Here is a 17835-nt window from a genome sequence, read left to right as displayed (position 1 = left end):
AATTATAAGGCAAATGGTGCTCAACTGTACTCTAGTCTATGTAACTAAGTAAAACTATGTGTGATCACTTGTTATTGTCTTCAAGCAGTGAAATGCTGTACTTAGCATGACATACAGAGGTATGGCCAGGGATCAGAACATGCTCGTTATACATAAGCAGTGCTGGTCATGTATAGTGCAATGTGGGACAATTTATGAATGAAGTTGTGACTTCACGCATTTTATGGTCAGCCACTGCACCAATATGGCACAAAAAGCTGTTTAGACATGAAAGCACCCTTGCCTGAGCCAAATGGGACAGATCTACATACCGTATTTACTCGAATCTAAGCTGATGTTTTTTTAAAAGAAAACAACGGTGGGTCGGCTTAAATTCGAGTACAATGATTAAGTTTGTTTTTTTCTGGCCTTGCGAATTTCAGGGGCCAGCTTAGAATCGAGGCCGGCCTAGATTCGAGTAAGTACAGTAAGCAATAGCTGCTTGGGAAGCTTCTATGGAAGAAGGGAACCTTTTGCGAGTTTTCTTGCTATGAACCTTGATGTGAGGACAAAAGCACATAGCGAACAATCTTAAAACAGTCTTCCAAAGATGTACAAACCAACCTGTTGGTTGAAGTAAGTGCAGCACTTCCAGTGCAGATTGCATGATGCAAGTTCAGATGCGCACTCGCAAACATGTTCATGCACGGCTGAAGCATACAGGTTAACACAGCATCATCTTAATATTTTACGAATGAATAGGTAATTGCACGTTCTGCATATCATCAAATTTACAAAGGTAAACGGTCACAGTTCATGTGAATTCATTCTGCTTGTGGTCACATGATCACTTTGTAACTGGCCTTTCCTAAAACTGAGCCATTCACACAAAAACACTCATGCAACATGGATTTGCCCATGTTGTGGTACTGAAAAGCATTTACAATTTCTTCCGTCAAATATTTCCCATATACGAAGTCTCAGACATCGCAATTGGTTTCTAAGCCACCAAGGCAGCTTTCATTCAACTGCTGTTCGCACTGAATATACCTGTGGAAGATTCATAATGAGAAATGTTGCACTCCAATCCTTTTCATTCACAGCAAAGCTGTTATGCCTGCCGTTTGTCCATTTCACGATGTAGACAAGAAACAATCACCATCATGCCGGCACGCGCTCTCTTTGTCATCTTTTGCTTTGCTCCCAAAACACGTGCACCAGGCGTGTGCTCACGACAGAAAGAGAAAGAAACGGATATAAAGAGGAAGCGAGAAATAGAGAGAGGGAGAGATAGAAAGAGAAAAGGAATAAATAGAAACAATAGAAACAGCGAGAAAGAATGAAATAGATAGAGAGAGAAAGAAATTGAAAGAAACAGAGGCAAAAAGGACATTTGAATTAATTAAACTACTTGGTGCTGTGATTGCCAAGCGATAGCCAATCAAACCTGATCAGTACCTAGACAATGCTCACGATTTACAATGTGGTCACGTGAACACTTCGTGCATCAGCGTGTGAATGCACGTGTGTCTAGTCGTGCCAGGACCAGCTGAGTGCCAACCAGCGCTCCTCTACCCCAGCCTTGCGCAAGTTTTTTTTCTTATGCGAAACACAGGATACCTAGCTTTCCCAAAAGGAGCAAGGTTTTTTTTAATGTCAAATTGCAGGGTCCTGGCCAGCTGCAATTGCAGGCACCTTACTGGCTGCCTTGGCCTTCCGTACTACGAAGATCATCAATCATGCTGCGGCCTGTACACAGACAACTCAGAGGAACAGAGCAGGGTTTCAAGTCTGCTACAATGCAAGAAGATTGAACCACCTTCAATACAAACCTTCAAAACGGCAATAAAGATGCTGACAATACGAAATCTTGCTACTTCCAGAATAGTCTCTCAAGGCAGTATTTGCAAATCACTGAATTTTGAGCGAATGAATGAAAAGAGGTAAAAAAAAAAGGATAAGCTTATCATGGAGTTAAGTTCCAAGTTGTACTCAACTGTGCTTCCCACATAAAATGCTTTAGCAGGTTGCAAAAGCACTTACTGAGCCACCCTTTGACAACAATCAACACCTTACTGGTATGTTAATTAAAATACTAAGGAATAGTTTATCAATACAATATGATTTGCTACGTCTGGCAGTAGGCTCTCCCAGCAAACACTTGATTTACAAGAAAGAAGCACCCAGTGCTTCAGCAAAATACCACCAGGGTAAATTATAGTGAACACTGAATAATAGAATAAATGGAGTGCAAAAAGCATCTCTACATAGTACCAGCCTAGTAGTGTGTTCTCCAATATAGTATTGTTAGCACTCTACACTCTTCAAAGCTACTCCAGCTCAACAGTATCTGTAATGTGTTGCATTAAACTGATAACACCGCAATTAATGATGAACAACACAGACACATACACACAAAGTTGGTTGAGTAGCAAAATCTTTATCACATCTGATTATCTCAAAAAAGCAATGAAAAGCCAGGCTGCCTTCATCGAAATGGCATCTGGCCCCCTTCTTTGTTTTTTCAATTCAGAAACTGCTCTTTTTTTTTCCCTTTGGGGCGGGAGATAAGGCTGTACAAGGGGGGCGGGATTGTTGATGTGTAAAAAAGCAGCAGCAAGTCCACAAAGGTGGTCTTCGGCACACACACACACCTTCAGGCTGCCACCGCCATGGTTGGTTCAGGAAGAACCCCCTGGTGTTTTAGACGCTCAACAGGTCCTCCGGCAAGTCATTTTTGGGGTGCTTGTTTTCGAAGTGCTGCTTGTAGGTTTTTGGATCTGGCATCTGAGCCTAATGAGCAAGGCCAAAAGGATATGCATCATTAGGTACATGCAACACTCTTGCTTTGCTTGATTAACAAATCACACTAGGGTACAATGTAAAACAATTCGCAGTTAGTATGACTCAAGTTAGACCGAATTACACACTTAATGGTTGTAACCGGCGACGTTTGCTAGCTTTCGGTTCAATTGCAGTGGCAAAAGCACAGGTTCCAGTAAAATGCGGACAATCTTACACACTACATGCCACAATGCGACAATTTGACAACCCCGATCGCTGCATTTGACCTGTCAGGCAGAGCACACCATGACTTTCCAACAGCAAAGACGCGCTGCTGCGACTACTAAAGTGATTTCTCACCACATTCTAACCTGTCCGTTAATGGCACATCAGCGAACGGGTGCGCTACAAGGTCGAAGAAGCACCTCGCGCGCATCCAAGAGGATCCTCGCGGAAGCGGTCACTTACTGCCGAGTAACCGGCCAACAGCGTCGCTCAGTGGCTCATCTAGTCGTGACCCGCTAACCCACATGACTCGAAGCGAAAGGCCAACGACCTTTTTTTCATTCTGTCACATACCTTGCACACAGTGCATGTGTGTGTTAGAGCCTTGGCAGCAGCCCCCTTCTGGTCACGATTCTGCTGCTTCTTCAGCTGCTCCTGCTTCTTCTGTGCCTTCTGCTGCGACTGAATTTTCTGCTGTCCGCGTGCCATACTCGCAATACCTACGTCACCCAGGACAAAGGAAGAGAGACCACAAACCTCGCGTCAGAGACAGCGTGGCATAAAGAGCGGGCAAGTTACACAAGCACGTTACACATCGGAAAGACCCAACGTATGGCGTTGCCGACTCCATTAGAACGTTACGAACGCTCCACTGTACGCCGTGCGGCCGTTTACTTCTCGAAACCAACATCAATGACACCACAAAGATCGCCAGCAAGGCATCGAGGAGGCCTAGCGCTTACCTTTACGTCACTGACGGCAAAGGAAAAAGGAGTTGACGAAACCTGCGCGGTACTTTTCTTCGGCGCCGCTGCCTTCTCGGTGCGTGCTATTTTTTACCCACTTGCTACTTGCGTTGCCGACCGCTGCCGCAACGAGCGTCCAGATCGCGAGACGTGCGCGAGAGACGGCGAGACTTGTCTCAAATGCGGGCTTCTTCGCGCGGCGTAGTAGCCAAGTCACACCAAGTCGCTCCGTTATCACGGCAATCGAGCGCACAACGCGTGTTCTGTTGCACGGGAAATAATTTTTGTTATCAGCAAAAGACTGATACAGAGTATGTGTCACTCATAAAATCAAAGCCTCGTAGGTAACCTTGACGCGGCCAGGGGGCCAAAAATAAAGGACAGATGAGTGGGAAAACAAAGTTTGTCAGCGCGCCACCGGGTCTCTTGCTTCGTGCGAGTGAGTGATCGAAGGACAGCGGCGTTATCAGTAAGATAAAGTAGGTTACCAAATGCGCAAAGGTTGATATGAGCTTGGTTTTAACAGCGGCCGTTAGTGCGGGAGCCATGGCGGAGCTGCGAACAGAAATTATCATCATCATGAACTGGCACGCGCTCTCTTCGTCCTCTTTATCGTCGTCTCCATCTCCTGCTCCGCTCCCAAAACACGTGCGCCAATTTGACCAGCGTGGGATGCAATAACTTTACTTTGACGGGAAAGATAACGAGTACAGAGAAAGTAAAAAGAAGTCTTGCGAGACGGGATTCGAACCCGTATACCCACGATGCGAAGGCGAGCGTCGTAACCACACGGCTACCCAGGCACGCTAGCAGAGCATAGCATGTAAAGCAAGAGGGTGGGAAAGGAAAGTGAGGGTGAGGAAAAGGAGAGAGTAAAGCATGGCATAGAAAGAGAATGAGAGAAATGGAGAAAAAGTAACACAGAGAGAGAATAAAAAAAGAGAAAGAAGCATAGCATATAAAGAAAGAGAAATAGAGAGAAAGAAATAGAAATGATGAGAGACAGAAAATACATAGAAAAAACAGAGAAATGAGGGAAGGCTGCCCAGCTCCACACTTCCTTCAGGCTGGCACCATTAGTGCGAAACTGCCTTAATTTTTTTTGGTTCTGCGGATAATCAGCAGGCCTCTTATGACTGTCAACATGCGACTTACAGCAACTTGTAATCCAGCGCAAAGTTGTTTAGACCAGCGTCGCCCGCTTTTGCTGTGCCGACATACCACTAGAAATTAATGCCACACTTTTGTACCTTACCTGTGATTTCTCTAGCTTGTTGGAAAAATGGTTAAATGTGAAAAAAAAAAAAAAATCCAGCTCGCTCCACTTCGTGAACACTGTCAAAACAGCGAAGTTGATGCCCCTCTTTCATCAGGCTATATATTGTACTATGTTTTTGAAGTCTTCCCTTCGTTGGCGTTTAGCTTCGGCCTCTCTTGCGCGGACTACGCGGTTGGCTGGGCGATCACATGCTCGTTCTCTTGACAGCTCTCACTGATGCTCACGTTAGATGCCTTCTTCATCGGGAGAATGAGAAATCGCCATTCTGAAAGCGCAAACTCCTGAACACTGACACAAGCTTTCATACTCCACTTAGCCTCACCCTCACCCAGGCCCGTAATTTTTTTCGGGGGGTGCCCACTTGCTAAAAGGCTTGAGTACTTGAGAAAAACGCATATTTTCATTGTTTATTTTCGGTAAAACACCACGTATCATAAAATTACACCATCCCCTGCTAAAGGGAACCATGTGGGGATGCGAAGCAGCGGGGAGATGGTTCGCTTGAGCGGGAGACAGTGTAATTTTTTTTAGGAGGTGGCTCGCCAGGTTCTTAAGCTGGGGCGAAGTCCCGCGCCGTAAGCTGCATCCATCCATTCAAAGCGTCGTGGAACGTGAAGAGGAACGCTACGCGCGTCGTGTCTTCCCTCTAGCCTGGCCGTTAATTTTCACAAGGCGAGTGGGGAAAGCGGTCGACAGGCGCGTGAGAGGGGGGAGGCAGATAGGGGGAGTGGAGGAGGAGAGGAAGTGTTTGGAGAGGGGTTGCGCATGCTCAGTAAGGGTGGTCCAGACGCACACCACCGGATTGAACTCCGCCATAAGCTGCTTCGCATCTAAAAAGCCCATAAGGGAGCACGACGCAGTCGTTGTAGGGAGGGGAAAGTAGAGGCCATCTTCTCGAGATATGAGCATCCACAACACCAAGCATCCGACCGGGCTACCTCCCTTCCCATCAGAAAAACTGGTGGGGGCCTGGCGCCACTGGTAATCGAACCCAGCACCAGCGGCATAGCCAGGGGGTGGCACACCGGGCCCATGCCCCCCTTCCCCAATTTTTTTTTCCATATATAGAGCACAAAATGACACTCGACCACATATGCCTGCCCGGCCAAGGAGGTGCCCCTCCAAAAATAATTTCTGCCGACGCCCCTGGCCAGTACCTTCCGCATTGGAGGCAGACACTAACTATTTGCATATACACAGGGATAATGAGAAGTCAATGATTCAAGCCTGTGCATCAGTACATACATCACACTCTTGGCTCTGGTAGAAGTGTTGCATAATAAACTTTTAGTAGACTATTAGAATGACTACGACATACAAACGCTGCTACATAATTCCAGAGTATCCTTCCAGACATTTGGACCACCAGAAGTCAATGACATATAGGACAATGATGCGATATGACGTGACTACAAACACACATTTATTATTATTTTCAGAACACACCACAGAAAAACAAAAGTCTTTGTTGTGTTTACGTGTGATAAGTCCTTTAACACCAATGACACATGTCAGCACTGACATCCAATGACTAATTTTCATGTCTAGGAACCACAATGTTCATGTCAGCACAAGGATTGGCTCAGCACGGCTGTGTGGTCCACACCACAGCTGACCTTCAGAATCTTCGCTGTGAGGCAAACCTGCATAAGAAAGGCACTTGCTTTACTACTATACAATCGCTGAGACACAAACTATGTTTGCGAAAAAAAAAAGAACTGGCAGAATGACGCATGTCAGCACTGACGTCAAAAACAGCATTTACCCTGAACGGAAAATGTTGATCCATGGTGTGACCGAGGCCAAGGCAGCCATTTCTATTCTTTCCCCAAGTGTACAGCTCTCCTCTACCTGGAATAAAGAAGCAATGGCGAAATGAGTGGCATATTTGAAACTGGATTTGCAAGGAAAGGCTGCATTGGGAATTGATGTTAGAAGTTTGCCATTACGTGGTAGTTACACGACATGTATGCATGATTGGCACACCATTTTCTTGTTCCGAGTTTCTCTACAGGTTGACAGATGAGGCAAGCATCTCGGTCAGTAGCTGATCTTAGAGCTGGTTAAAGATAATGCAAAAGTCACGTGTAGTAACAATAGCCTGTTTATAGAAAGTGTGGAAGGGATGGAGATATTGTGAGGGCATACCGAGCATGGAGATGTGAAGGGATACAAAGCTTGATGGGGAGAACAGCAGTGTTGAGAAGAGTCCTGTGTGTGGTGGAATGTGAAGAGCTTGCAGACTATGCGGCCACGATATTACGACCATGCATCAGCTTGCTGATACGATAACTTCATCACACTTGAACGGAGAGGCACGATTCTTGTTGTAAGAGGTTATAAATGACCAGAAGAATACTTTTCTGGTGTTAGATGCTGTGACCCACTGGTGACGCACGATGCACTGAATGAAAACGTTTTCATGCTGCATGCGGTGTGACCCACAGGTGACCCACGCTCAAGAACTCTCCGTCATGTGCTGCCGTCTAAGGTTTGAGAATGAAACCAATACATATATTTTTATTTCATTCGACGCGGGATGGCGTTGTTGATATTAAGAAGCGGAGTGGCGGCCTATATTTCTATTGTATTGCTCGCCACCATTTTGCTGCGGCTTATCAAGTACATTTCACATGAATAAGTGCACATGCGTTCTTCCTGCTGCTTCCAAACATTTTAGCATGACTCATGGATCATCACGCTTTTTACGGACGCAAAAGAAAGCACAACACAGAGGAACTATACGTATGTTTGTAACAAGGGTTGAAAGTTGGGCGAGTTGGTACGGGAACATCTTAAGAAAAACTGAGCGGCAGGACGAGACACCAAGAAAGAACTGACGAAAACGAGCGCATGTTTGTGTTTTCTGGTGCCAGACACTTTAGATTTCAGCATAGCTTTACGCGAAAAAGGCAAAAAATAGCACTGTGTCTTTCAAATAAGCGTGCCAAATGCCAGCCACAAAGCTAGCAGCGCCATCTCTTTGGAGCGAATGAAACAGGCACAGGCACGTGACCCACGGGTGGGCCACTACGCGTCTAAAACGAGACCTCAAGAAAGCGTGCCACAGTGAATGTGTTAACTAAGCCAAGCAAAAGATTGGACCGACATACAAGTCAGACAATAAAAGGAATTGATAGAAGCCTTCTAAATCTTAGAAGTAGGGGTGTGCGAATCTTCGAAATTACGAATATTTTTCGAATAGTGTTTGCTATTCGATTCGATTCGCACTGGAATTTTACTATTCGAACTTCCCAAAAACAAATACAGTCAACGCCCGAGTTAAAGCGACCCCTTCAGATTTTCAATATGCTTCACCACATTACACTCTCGTATTGCGGCAAAGCTGCCTTTCAAACACCGTTACGGTCGAACTTTGTCAATAGACAACGTCCGATTGGAAGTGGTCCCTAGATTTTCAGTATGCTTCATTTCATCACACCACAGTATTGTGGAAAAGCTGCCTTTCAAGCTCCGTTACGGTCGAACTTTGCCAAGACACAGTCAACGTCCAATTAAAAGTGGTCCCTAGATTTTCAGTATGCTTCACCTCATCACACCCAGGTATTGCGGCAAAGATGCCTTTCAAGCTCTGCTACGGTCGCAAATGTATTAACTCAAGAAAACGCCGGTTCCAACATGGAGATGAAAGAGGTGGCAGAGGTGGGGGCTCAATTAATGCTGTTTTGGACCTGAAATTTGGGCAGGAAGTCCGAAAAATCAGATGCCGAAGCTTTTTAGCATACAAAATTTCAGATGTTCTTATATATCAACGTCTACAAGGCAGATTTGGAACTCCGGACTTGACGGGAGCACACCCTTGTCCGCAACATCAGTAGGGCTTCCACAGAAGTTGAAAGAGGAGGAGACGCTGAGGAAATTGCATCTTTGCCTATCACCTGTAAAGTGTTGTCGGCAACACTTTGGTTGCACCAAATCATATACATAAAATACAATTCGGCCTCTATATTGCCTCATTCTTGATAAGACAACTATGAAACACCACCCCACCAATGCTTCATCAACCTAGCGAAAAGAAACACTTTCATGTTGCTATCTCATAAGAATATGCTTAGGAATCCTCTCTAACTTTTTTTTCAGCGATTTTGCTTCGAAGTATTCAAAAAATATTCTAGAAATAGTATTCGAGAAATATTCGAAAAATATTCAATTCGATTCGCACTCACACTTCAATATTCGAATTTGCTTCGCATCCAAAATTTTGCTATTCGCACAGCTCTACTTAGAAGACCAAGCCTGGCCATTAATGCCTTAGTCAAAAAAATAAATGCAATCTTTGATGTTCTTGCGTGTGTTAAAATGATATGCTGTACCAACTTCTTTTGCGTGATATGCCAGTGCACCAGTGCTGCTTTTATTGGCGCATAATCATCCAATGATCGTGATCACTTGGTCTTGACGATTTAGATTTTACGAGTCCTCATTGTAATTGAGTGCTTGGTTTGCAATAAAAGAATCCACCTAAGAACAATGCACCCTATGTTATTTCATCACTTTTTCTGTTCCTGTGCCCAAAAAACAATGACAACGAATTCAATTACAACCCCCAGGAAAAAAAACAACTGTTGTGTAAATATGATTGTTGAAGCACGACCTATGTATGCCATCAGGCTTAATGCCCTTCCAATGCAGGAAGGCTTGAAACAGAAAGCCACATAACTCACTGTTTAGGGCTGCAAAGTGGTTGAGACCACAGAACAGGTCAATGACCTGGGTGTCAGGGGCAAAGCGATTTGCTCCAAACAGGGGCCTGGGAAGCAGAGTTGGAATGGTCTTGACAGACACTTCGGGCCCTAAGCCAAGCAGGCCATATCCCCACACGTAGACATCACCGCTTTCTGCAAAGGCAATCATCAGTAGCTTCTAACAACACTAGTATTTGTCAGGTGTTCAGTGTGCACAACCATGAAAATATGGACTGCGGACGAGAAACAAATATTTCGCGACATCAGCTGTTACTTTTACTTATAGTCGAGTACAACTTCAGAAGGCAGCGGCATTTCTACCTCAAAGGTGGATGAATACAATCCTGCACCAATGGGCCTGCACTATGGACTGCCGTCATGAGTTGAACGGTCGGTGACTCCACTATCGTAGAACATGAGCAAGACAATTTTTTAAATCATGGAGATAATCAGCTGCCCCACTTCAGTAACCTGTGCATGGCCTCTCCTGCCTTCTCAAGTTGTACGTGACTGTAGTCCGTATTCGCTCAAGTGCTTTGTCTGTTAGCCATAGCAATCCACTAAGCCTGCCTTTTCTCCCTACCATAAACTTGCACCAAAAAGAAAACCGTTTTTAAGCCAAAGCCTCTCCGCCGACTTATAAGTTGTGCCCATCATTAGTTGCATGCACCTAATTTTAACTACGTCTTGTTTGTATAGACATGTCAATTAGCTGCTCTTTAGTGCACGTGCAATTAGCGTGGCTCTTTCTCCAATACAATCATTTTATGTTTAGACAAAGTACTTCTTTCTTTAAAGAAAAATCATACATTCACAGCATAGAACACTTAAAATATGAAAATATCTTGTTCACGTAATAATTTCTTTTAGTAGTAACAGTATGTATCCTCTCACACCTAGTGTTGCTGTGCATGCCTGTATTATTGTTCTGTAGCATTCATTACTTGGCACGGGCATAGAAACATGCAAAAGAATTAAATGAACTGAAATATTGCTAGTTGATGCACACAGCCATTATCTAAACACAAAACTGCAATATTAACAACCAAAGATGGCAGCAGTGAAACATAAATAATCTACATTTAATTAATATGCCTTATAAGGAAGTGTCAACTGGTCATTGTCATTATCAGATAGCAAGCACATCAACCTACCTGTGACTACTCCACACATTGTTCCTCCACTGGCAACAGCCTTCACTTTTCCATGTGGGAAGTTCAGGTTCCTCGCAAAGCACATCTGCAAAGACACATTTGAGAATTTGAAATGAACCAGCAACATGAATATCAACACTACCAAACTCTTTGTGCCATCTTGAGATATCTTTGGCAACAAACAGGTTAACCACTCTACACACCAACATGCCTTCAATCGAAGAGCCTCTATTAGACTCTGATGATTATTGATAATGGAATTTTCTTTTAAATGGACCGGCAACAATTAACTGTCTAGCCTATGTGTACATGTTACCATATTGTAATCTAGTATTCAATCTGCCTGTGGTTTATCTAGTAAAATTTGCCTATGTATGTGATGTTTTGTTTGCCATCTTTTTAAAATGCTGCAATCTCTTTTGCCAAGAGCACTGTAGTGATGCCTCTTCAGTGAAATGCTCACAGTCCTTCGGAAAAGCCAATTGGCAATTCCTTACATAAGGAATTGCAAGAGAAATGCCACTATGTCCTCATGCCATTTGAGTAGTCCCAGAAACGCCAGATTACAAGATGAAAATTTGGAAATCGCCGAGACATGTGACTAAGAGGAGGCAGTTCTTGCATCTGTACAAGAGTCACGCTGCCCACCACTTCATGAAGCCCGAAGCGGGCTCTGAACTGAGGCGCATCTGTGAGTACTGTGGTTGTGCACCAGTACAAGCAACAAATTCCTGTACCCTTTTTTTTTGTGCAGAGTGTGTGGAGAACTTTCATAGGGTACTAAGCAAACAACTGGGCTCAATGTAACAAACAGTGTTGTTTTCCAGAAGAGGAAGCTTGCATTAAGACTGTACTAGGACATTCGTGACCTACAGTTCTTGCAAGATGGCAATGAAGGCCAGCATTGTACAGCTGCTGTGCCGCGAAGTATGTCAAGTAATCCATTGTTACTACATAGTAGTCTGAAACTTGCTTTGAAGAAAAGAAGCAATGAACATGGCTTTAGCGATGGAATAAAAGTCACCATCAGCCACTGACAACAATCCATGCTGTAACACGCACCTGCTTGTCATCTGTTTGCCTTCCAAACTGGCCATACTCGGAATTCCCCCATCCAAACAGATCACCAGAGTCTGTAAGTCAGATTCATGTGCATAAGCATCACCTGATTTTCATCATTTACATTAAAAAGACGAGATGAGGACAACTAATGCTATTATTAACTGCTAGACAATAACAAAAAAAAACTTGAATGAATATACCTGTTCCATATCACTGGCATGATTACCTTCACTTTACCAGAATTACTATTTCTACTACTACTATTATGATTCCTATTACAGTTACGGCTACAGTACCAGGCCACATTCGATGGCAGTTCCAGAAAAAAAAAAAACGATTCGACCCTTTGACGAAAGTTTGAAGGGCAGTATTATTACTATTCACTGTATGACAAGAACTTATCCAACGCTGAGTACTGCCTTAACATTATTACCAACAGATATTTACCTAATTTAAAATCCATAAGATTTCTTCAACAAGGGAAGGCTTTTCAAGTATACTTGAGAGTGAATACCAATTTAGGAATTACATTAAGACTGGACTTACAAGTGTATGACAGAAATTTGTTTCCCTAGGTGGAAGAGTAACCAGCAGCAAAATGACGGGGATAAAAATGACAGGGTCTCTTCAACCGCTTTAGTCAATCCCCAAGGAAGGCACAAAAATGGTCCCGATATGTCGGAACTACCTTAAAGAGGCCCTGCAACACATTTCCAAGCAACCATTGAATCGCTTTATTAATTGCCTCACGAATAGACCGTCGCAAAAATGTTAGAATCCGTCAAGTATGAGCGGAGTTACACATATTTGTCGCACGCTGTAATTCCTTTCTCTCTTCTCTTGTCCCGACAAACGAGCTGGAAACTCAGCAGGGAGGGATGGCACGGGCAGTTACGTCACGCGCACGTCATGACCTCGAGCACTTTTTCATTTTTTTTCTTTGAACGCACAGCTTACTTTCAGTGTGATCGTGAGCAGGCGTGCGGGCACGGGGCGGCCTCCCACGGCGGCAGAAGTAATTATGCAGCTCACTATGCACAAATTGGCCAATTGCCGTGAAATTGGGTATATGGCATCATACGTCGTGAGAAGAGGGAATGATATCTAGCTGAATTTGAGAATTAACTGTAAATTCAAGGTTGCGTGCTACGCTATAATGCTTGGCTCGCATGTTCTCTGGAGCCTTGACTACCGATCGGCATCGTTCTCTGACCATGTTGAAAAAGTGTTGCAGGGCTTAATTCTGGTTGGTGCTACTTTAGTCTACAGATTAGACTGTACATGTACAACTGATGCAACTCACCCGACACGGCCAGGATACAGTCTACAGTTCCAGCTATTCGGACAATACGGACTCCGCTCAGGTCCCCATTGACGCGCTTCGGTGTGCCCTGGCTGCCATAGATGCCAAGCCCAGTTTGCCCATCGGCGCTCCATCCACAACTGTACACAGCCCCTTCATCCGTGAGAAAGAGCGTGTGGTCCTGCCCACAAACCACCTTCACGGAAGAGAAGAATGCACCATGATTTAGCTGCTGCTGTTTATCTTCAACCTAAGCTTTGTCTCTGGGAGTACATGACAGCGCTTGTGTAGAGATTAAAGAAAAAACTCAATTCTGGTGTCTTAAGTGCCAAAAACACAATATGATTAGGTGACACACCGTAGCGAGGAATTCCAGATTATTTCAAATAATTTATCATCCTTATTGTGGAATTGGGAATAAGGCTGACATAAGTGCTTTTCTGTCTACCTTTTAATCGTCTGCTGTTGTTAGTGCTACTATTGTGGGTTCTCAAGAATGTACACACTGTGTGCTTGGAAATGCCTTCATTGATCGCTTCACTGAAAGTACCCTAGTTAACGTTAATTTTTTACTATTATACTATCAGATGTAAGGAAAGTATACTACACCCTCAGATAAACGCTGCCACCACATCCATTTTCAGTGTGTGTAATTGTTTGGTGCTGGTGTTACTGTGAAAATCATACACATCAAATTAGAATATCCCAATCTTCTGAATGAAAGAATAAACTTAGGCCTTTAACAAAACACTGTTACTCCTTTCTGATCCCCTACAAACTTAAGATCTTATTCTAGCATGTTGGGTCTCAGTTTCCTAAGCAAAGTACAATTTTACATCTATAAGGTGATTCTACTACCTTGATAAAGTCAAGCTATGCACTATTACTTTGGTCATGCCACATAGTGATTAATCTAGTAATGATGAGTGATAATAATCAGCAACCATCTTTGTCACTTATGAAGCATAGATAGATGATCAATATTTTTCTTTATGTATAGCCAGATAACACATAGCCCTGGTTATTCCGTTCACGGCCAGCCTCAAAAAGCTTTTCAAGCAGACATTATAAAAGTTGCACCATGTTTGTTGTATTGCATGCTTTCACAAAAATAAAAAGCCCCATTAAACTACAGCAAAAAATTTATGCTTGCGAGTATACTATTCAATACTTAATCATGAAGAACATACATCGACGATTTTCCCACGAATGCCTTGAATTTGACGAGGGGTGGCACAGCTCTCGGGGCTCTCGTCCGTCACAACCGGTCGGCCGCACTGTCCGAATGAGTTGTTCCCAAATGAAAATGCTGTCAAAGCAGAGGAGACAATTTATAAATTGTGGCGAACATCATCTCTAAAAATACAGTTTGCAATTGTTTATGCGTCCCCTCGCGGTAGCTTAGACTTTTGCAAGCAATTTTTATTTAATCAATACTAAATGTGAACAGGCAGTGCAAAAGGCAGCAACTCCTTATGTTCTATTACTCAAGACTACAATGCATAGTCATTGAATGTGTATTTTGCATGGCCAGAAATGAGAAAATCCGAATAATGTCACTTAATCGCAGAGTGCAATGCAGAAATGCCCAATTGTGTATAGAGCAGAAACAAGTGCATAAAAAATTATTAGATCTCATGTGATGTCAGTAAGGTACTCATCACAAAACAAACTCATATGATTTGGTGCACTTGGAGTTAAATACTGAAACAATGAAGAGCCATAGATGATAGAACATTGATACCTTTATAAATACAGAACATGTCAGTCTAGTGTATTCAGTCTAGTCTGACTGAATACACTAATCTGTTAGTCTGCTCGCAAACTTACCACCTTCCTTGTCCGTAAGCACTATACTGTGTGAACGGCCACAAGCGACGCGTAAGATGCGCGTTGACTCGCTCTTTAATGGCAGTGGGATGCCGACTGGCTCAGTCAATACCTTCAGGGGATGCCCTAAGGAAAATGGGAAAACTACGTAAGTACAACTCACATGGCAGCTGCAGAGACAAAAACTCACTTTGCAGATGCCAATTACGACTGCAGAAGCACTATGCTACTGCACTAGGGTACTATGTAAAAGACTTGGCTTATCACTTCTTATTCATAAAACACTGGCAGTTCTGCCGGGCAAACTATGCTTGCTGGCATGCCTAATAAAACAAAATTACGACGTTTCTACGTGACCAAAACCATGAAAATATAAGACATATCACAGGGGGGGCACAGAGGATTTATTTAGACCACGTGGGGTTCTGCAACACTCGCCTAAATATAAGTATATGTATTTCAATGATTAAAAACGCACTCGCTATGGCAGTGATCGAACCTGTTGCCTTGAGGTCAGAAGTGAAATGCCACAGCCACTAGTCCAAAGCGGTTGGTGTTTTGTGTGCCCACATATAGCTTATCTGATAACAGCATTATGACATCTTTCGAAATCTTACAGTTGCCATGGAGGTTCACTGGTTTGGCATTCTGCTGATAAGTACAAGTTTTCAATTTCAATTTCTGGCTGCGAAGGCTACATTCCATTGAGATGGGGTGAAAATATTCCCACGTAGTTAAGGATGTCAAAGACATCAGGTGGTCACATTTAGTCCAGAGAACTGACTCTATGGCATATCCTAAATGTGAAAGTTCATCAGTTTATGAACAAAATCAATGTTATGGCCAATTCAGGCAACAAGTGGAAGCAGTGGTTAGCACAGCCCACATAATAACCAACGAGAGGACTGGTATGTTCAAATTATCATAAATTGGCTTGTAGCATAGCACGCAAAACAAAGGAGGACAAAGGTTGAGGTAACAGATGAACAGATGAGGTAACAGATGTTTATCTGTTACGTTATCTTTTATCCTCCCTTGTTTTCCATGCTATGCTTCAAGCCAATTTACGATGAACTAAGAAGCCCATATTGGTACCCTTGTTGGTATGTTCAAGGGCGAGCGCACCTTGCTAGTTGACAATAAATAACTACTACAACCCTGCCTAAAACAAATCCTTGCCTCTGCGTGCGCATTGATAGCCGATCTGGAAGTCCGTGTTGATGCCGGTGCCGTAAACCTTGCAGGGATTCTTAATTTTGTCTTCTTGCGCTGACAGCAAAGTGAATCCATAGCCACAGGCCACGTCGTCAACCTACAAAACAATAAACATGAGGTTAACAAAGTATAGAACACAGTTGTAGAAGGAACGTAACAGTGTGGAAACTGTACATCGTTACAACGTACCGTGAGCGCAGCTAAAGAGTGAAGTGTAAGTTGAGTGGGTGAAGACAACGGTAAAATGAAGAATCACGCTCACAGCCTGTGTTTTAGGCTTGCCAGATCCTCATTGTGTCAAGTAAGACGACAAGCTCATAAACATCTTATATAGTTTAGCACATAACTGCATAACTGCTATGTGGAGCAGTGAACTATGCAACTTTTAAACAGATCCGTAAATCTCTATGTTTTTACTACGCAGATGAGGTCTCTGACCGTACATTAAAGTATAAATGTAGATTACAACCAAAGGATATGGACCGGGTGGACCGGTTCAACTGGATTAGCCTCACTAACAATTGATAGTAGCCGGCTGTTGCAAGTTTCTTGAGGTTGTAGCTAGTTTAAAGTGAGGCTAATATAATTGTTGGAGTTTTAGTTGTCAAAACAACGATATCATTATGAGGGCCGCCGTAGTGGAGGGATCCGGAAATTTCGACCACCTGGGTTCCTTTGACGTGCATCTAAACCTAAGTACACGGGTCTCAAGTATTTTCGCCTCCATTCAAAATGCGGCAGGGATTCGATCCCGCGATCTTTTAAATTGATGCTGGGGCGCTAGTTAATTGTGCTGCGAGGTATCAAGCCAGCGCAGAAGCCGGTGCCGCTGTACGGTGGAATGTAATTAGGTCACAGTCTTCGGTGCGTACAGACACGAGAATGGACAAGGTCTAATACCGTGTAGAACTCGGAGAAAGGCAGCTTGTACGGCTTGTGGTGTCCAGAGCGGGGCGCGTGTCCGAGCTTCGGTCGCACAAGTTTGTCGTGACCCAAGGCGCCCGTCAGGCAGCTGCCCCAGGCGTAGACCCGTTTCCTACGCTTGGTCTTTTCTCCCGTGTACTGAAACACGGGCAACTGATCATCGGAGGTCAGGGCTTTCGTGCGGTTCCCGCGACGACCGTGCAACACGCCTGTGCCGCATGGACACAGAAGCGACCGCAGCTGCCTGATCGCTGTGGCTCGCGTCAAAGCAGTCGTTCCGCTCATGACAACTCACTTAGAGGAGCCGGTAAGTAAATAAACTCCGAACTATTACAACCACAGGACTTCAGGCTGCTAAATGGTTAAATACTGCGACTAAAGCGGCGGCAACAGGGTAACGCCAAGGATAAAGCCATGTTACAGCAGACAGCACGATCATCATACCAAATAACAGACCAACTATTTCGACGGGTAATAATTATTTCAAATTATATTAAAAATATGTTACTCTTAATATGAAACTGTTAAATAAATTGGGACTTCTGTTCTAATAAATGTAAGAATGACATTTTTTTGTTAGTTTTGTTAATAGCACATAGATGCCGCCACGAAAGCTACCTTTCCGACG

The 17835-nt window shown here is 43.7% G+C and overlaps 2 protein-coding genes across 2 annotated transcripts; both read right to left on the bottom strand.

The window, feature by feature from the left end:
* Window positions 1-2401: 2401 nt before the first annotated feature.
* On the bottom strand, window positions 2402-3928 carry LOC119396729 (zinc finger protein 706). The gene is made up of 3 exons (XM_037664034.2): window positions 3732-3928; window positions 3343-3488; window positions 2402-2772 (listed from the first exon to the last, which is right to left on the bottom strand). Exons 2-3 carry the CDS (start codon window positions 3475-3477, stop codon window positions 2683-2685), a joined length of 225 nt encoding a protein of 74 aa, XP_037519962.1. The 5' UTR covers window positions 3478-3488; window positions 3732-3928; the 3' UTR covers window positions 2402-2682.
* Window positions 3929-6414: 2486 nt separating this feature from the next.
* On the bottom strand, window positions 6415-17630 carry LOC119396728 (RCC1-like G exchanging factor-like protein). The gene is made up of 10 exons (XM_037664033.2): window positions 17184-17630; window positions 16248-16380; window positions 15069-15194; window positions 14429-14547; window positions 13239-13434; window positions 11936-12006; window positions 10874-10958; window positions 9699-9872; window positions 6779-6864; window positions 6415-6656 (listed from the first exon to the last, which is right to left on the bottom strand). Exons 1-10 carry the CDS (start codon window positions 17490-17492, stop codon window positions 6579-6581), a joined length of 1377 nt encoding a protein of 458 aa, XP_037519961.1. The 5' UTR covers window positions 17493-17630; the 3' UTR covers window positions 6415-6578.
* Between the last annotated feature and the right edge of the window lie 205 nt (window positions 17631-17835).

Source organism: Rhipicephalus sanguineus, chromosome 6, assembly GCF_013339695.2.
Source record: "Rhipicephalus sanguineus isolate Rsan-2018 chromosome 6, BIME_Rsan_1.4, whole genome shotgun sequence".
NCBI lineage: Eukaryota > Metazoa > Arthropoda > Arachnida > Ixodida > Ixodidae > Rhipicephalus > Rhipicephalus sanguineus.
Note: the sequence above shows the minus strand (reverse complement) of the source record. Positions and strands in the feature narration are given on the sequence as shown.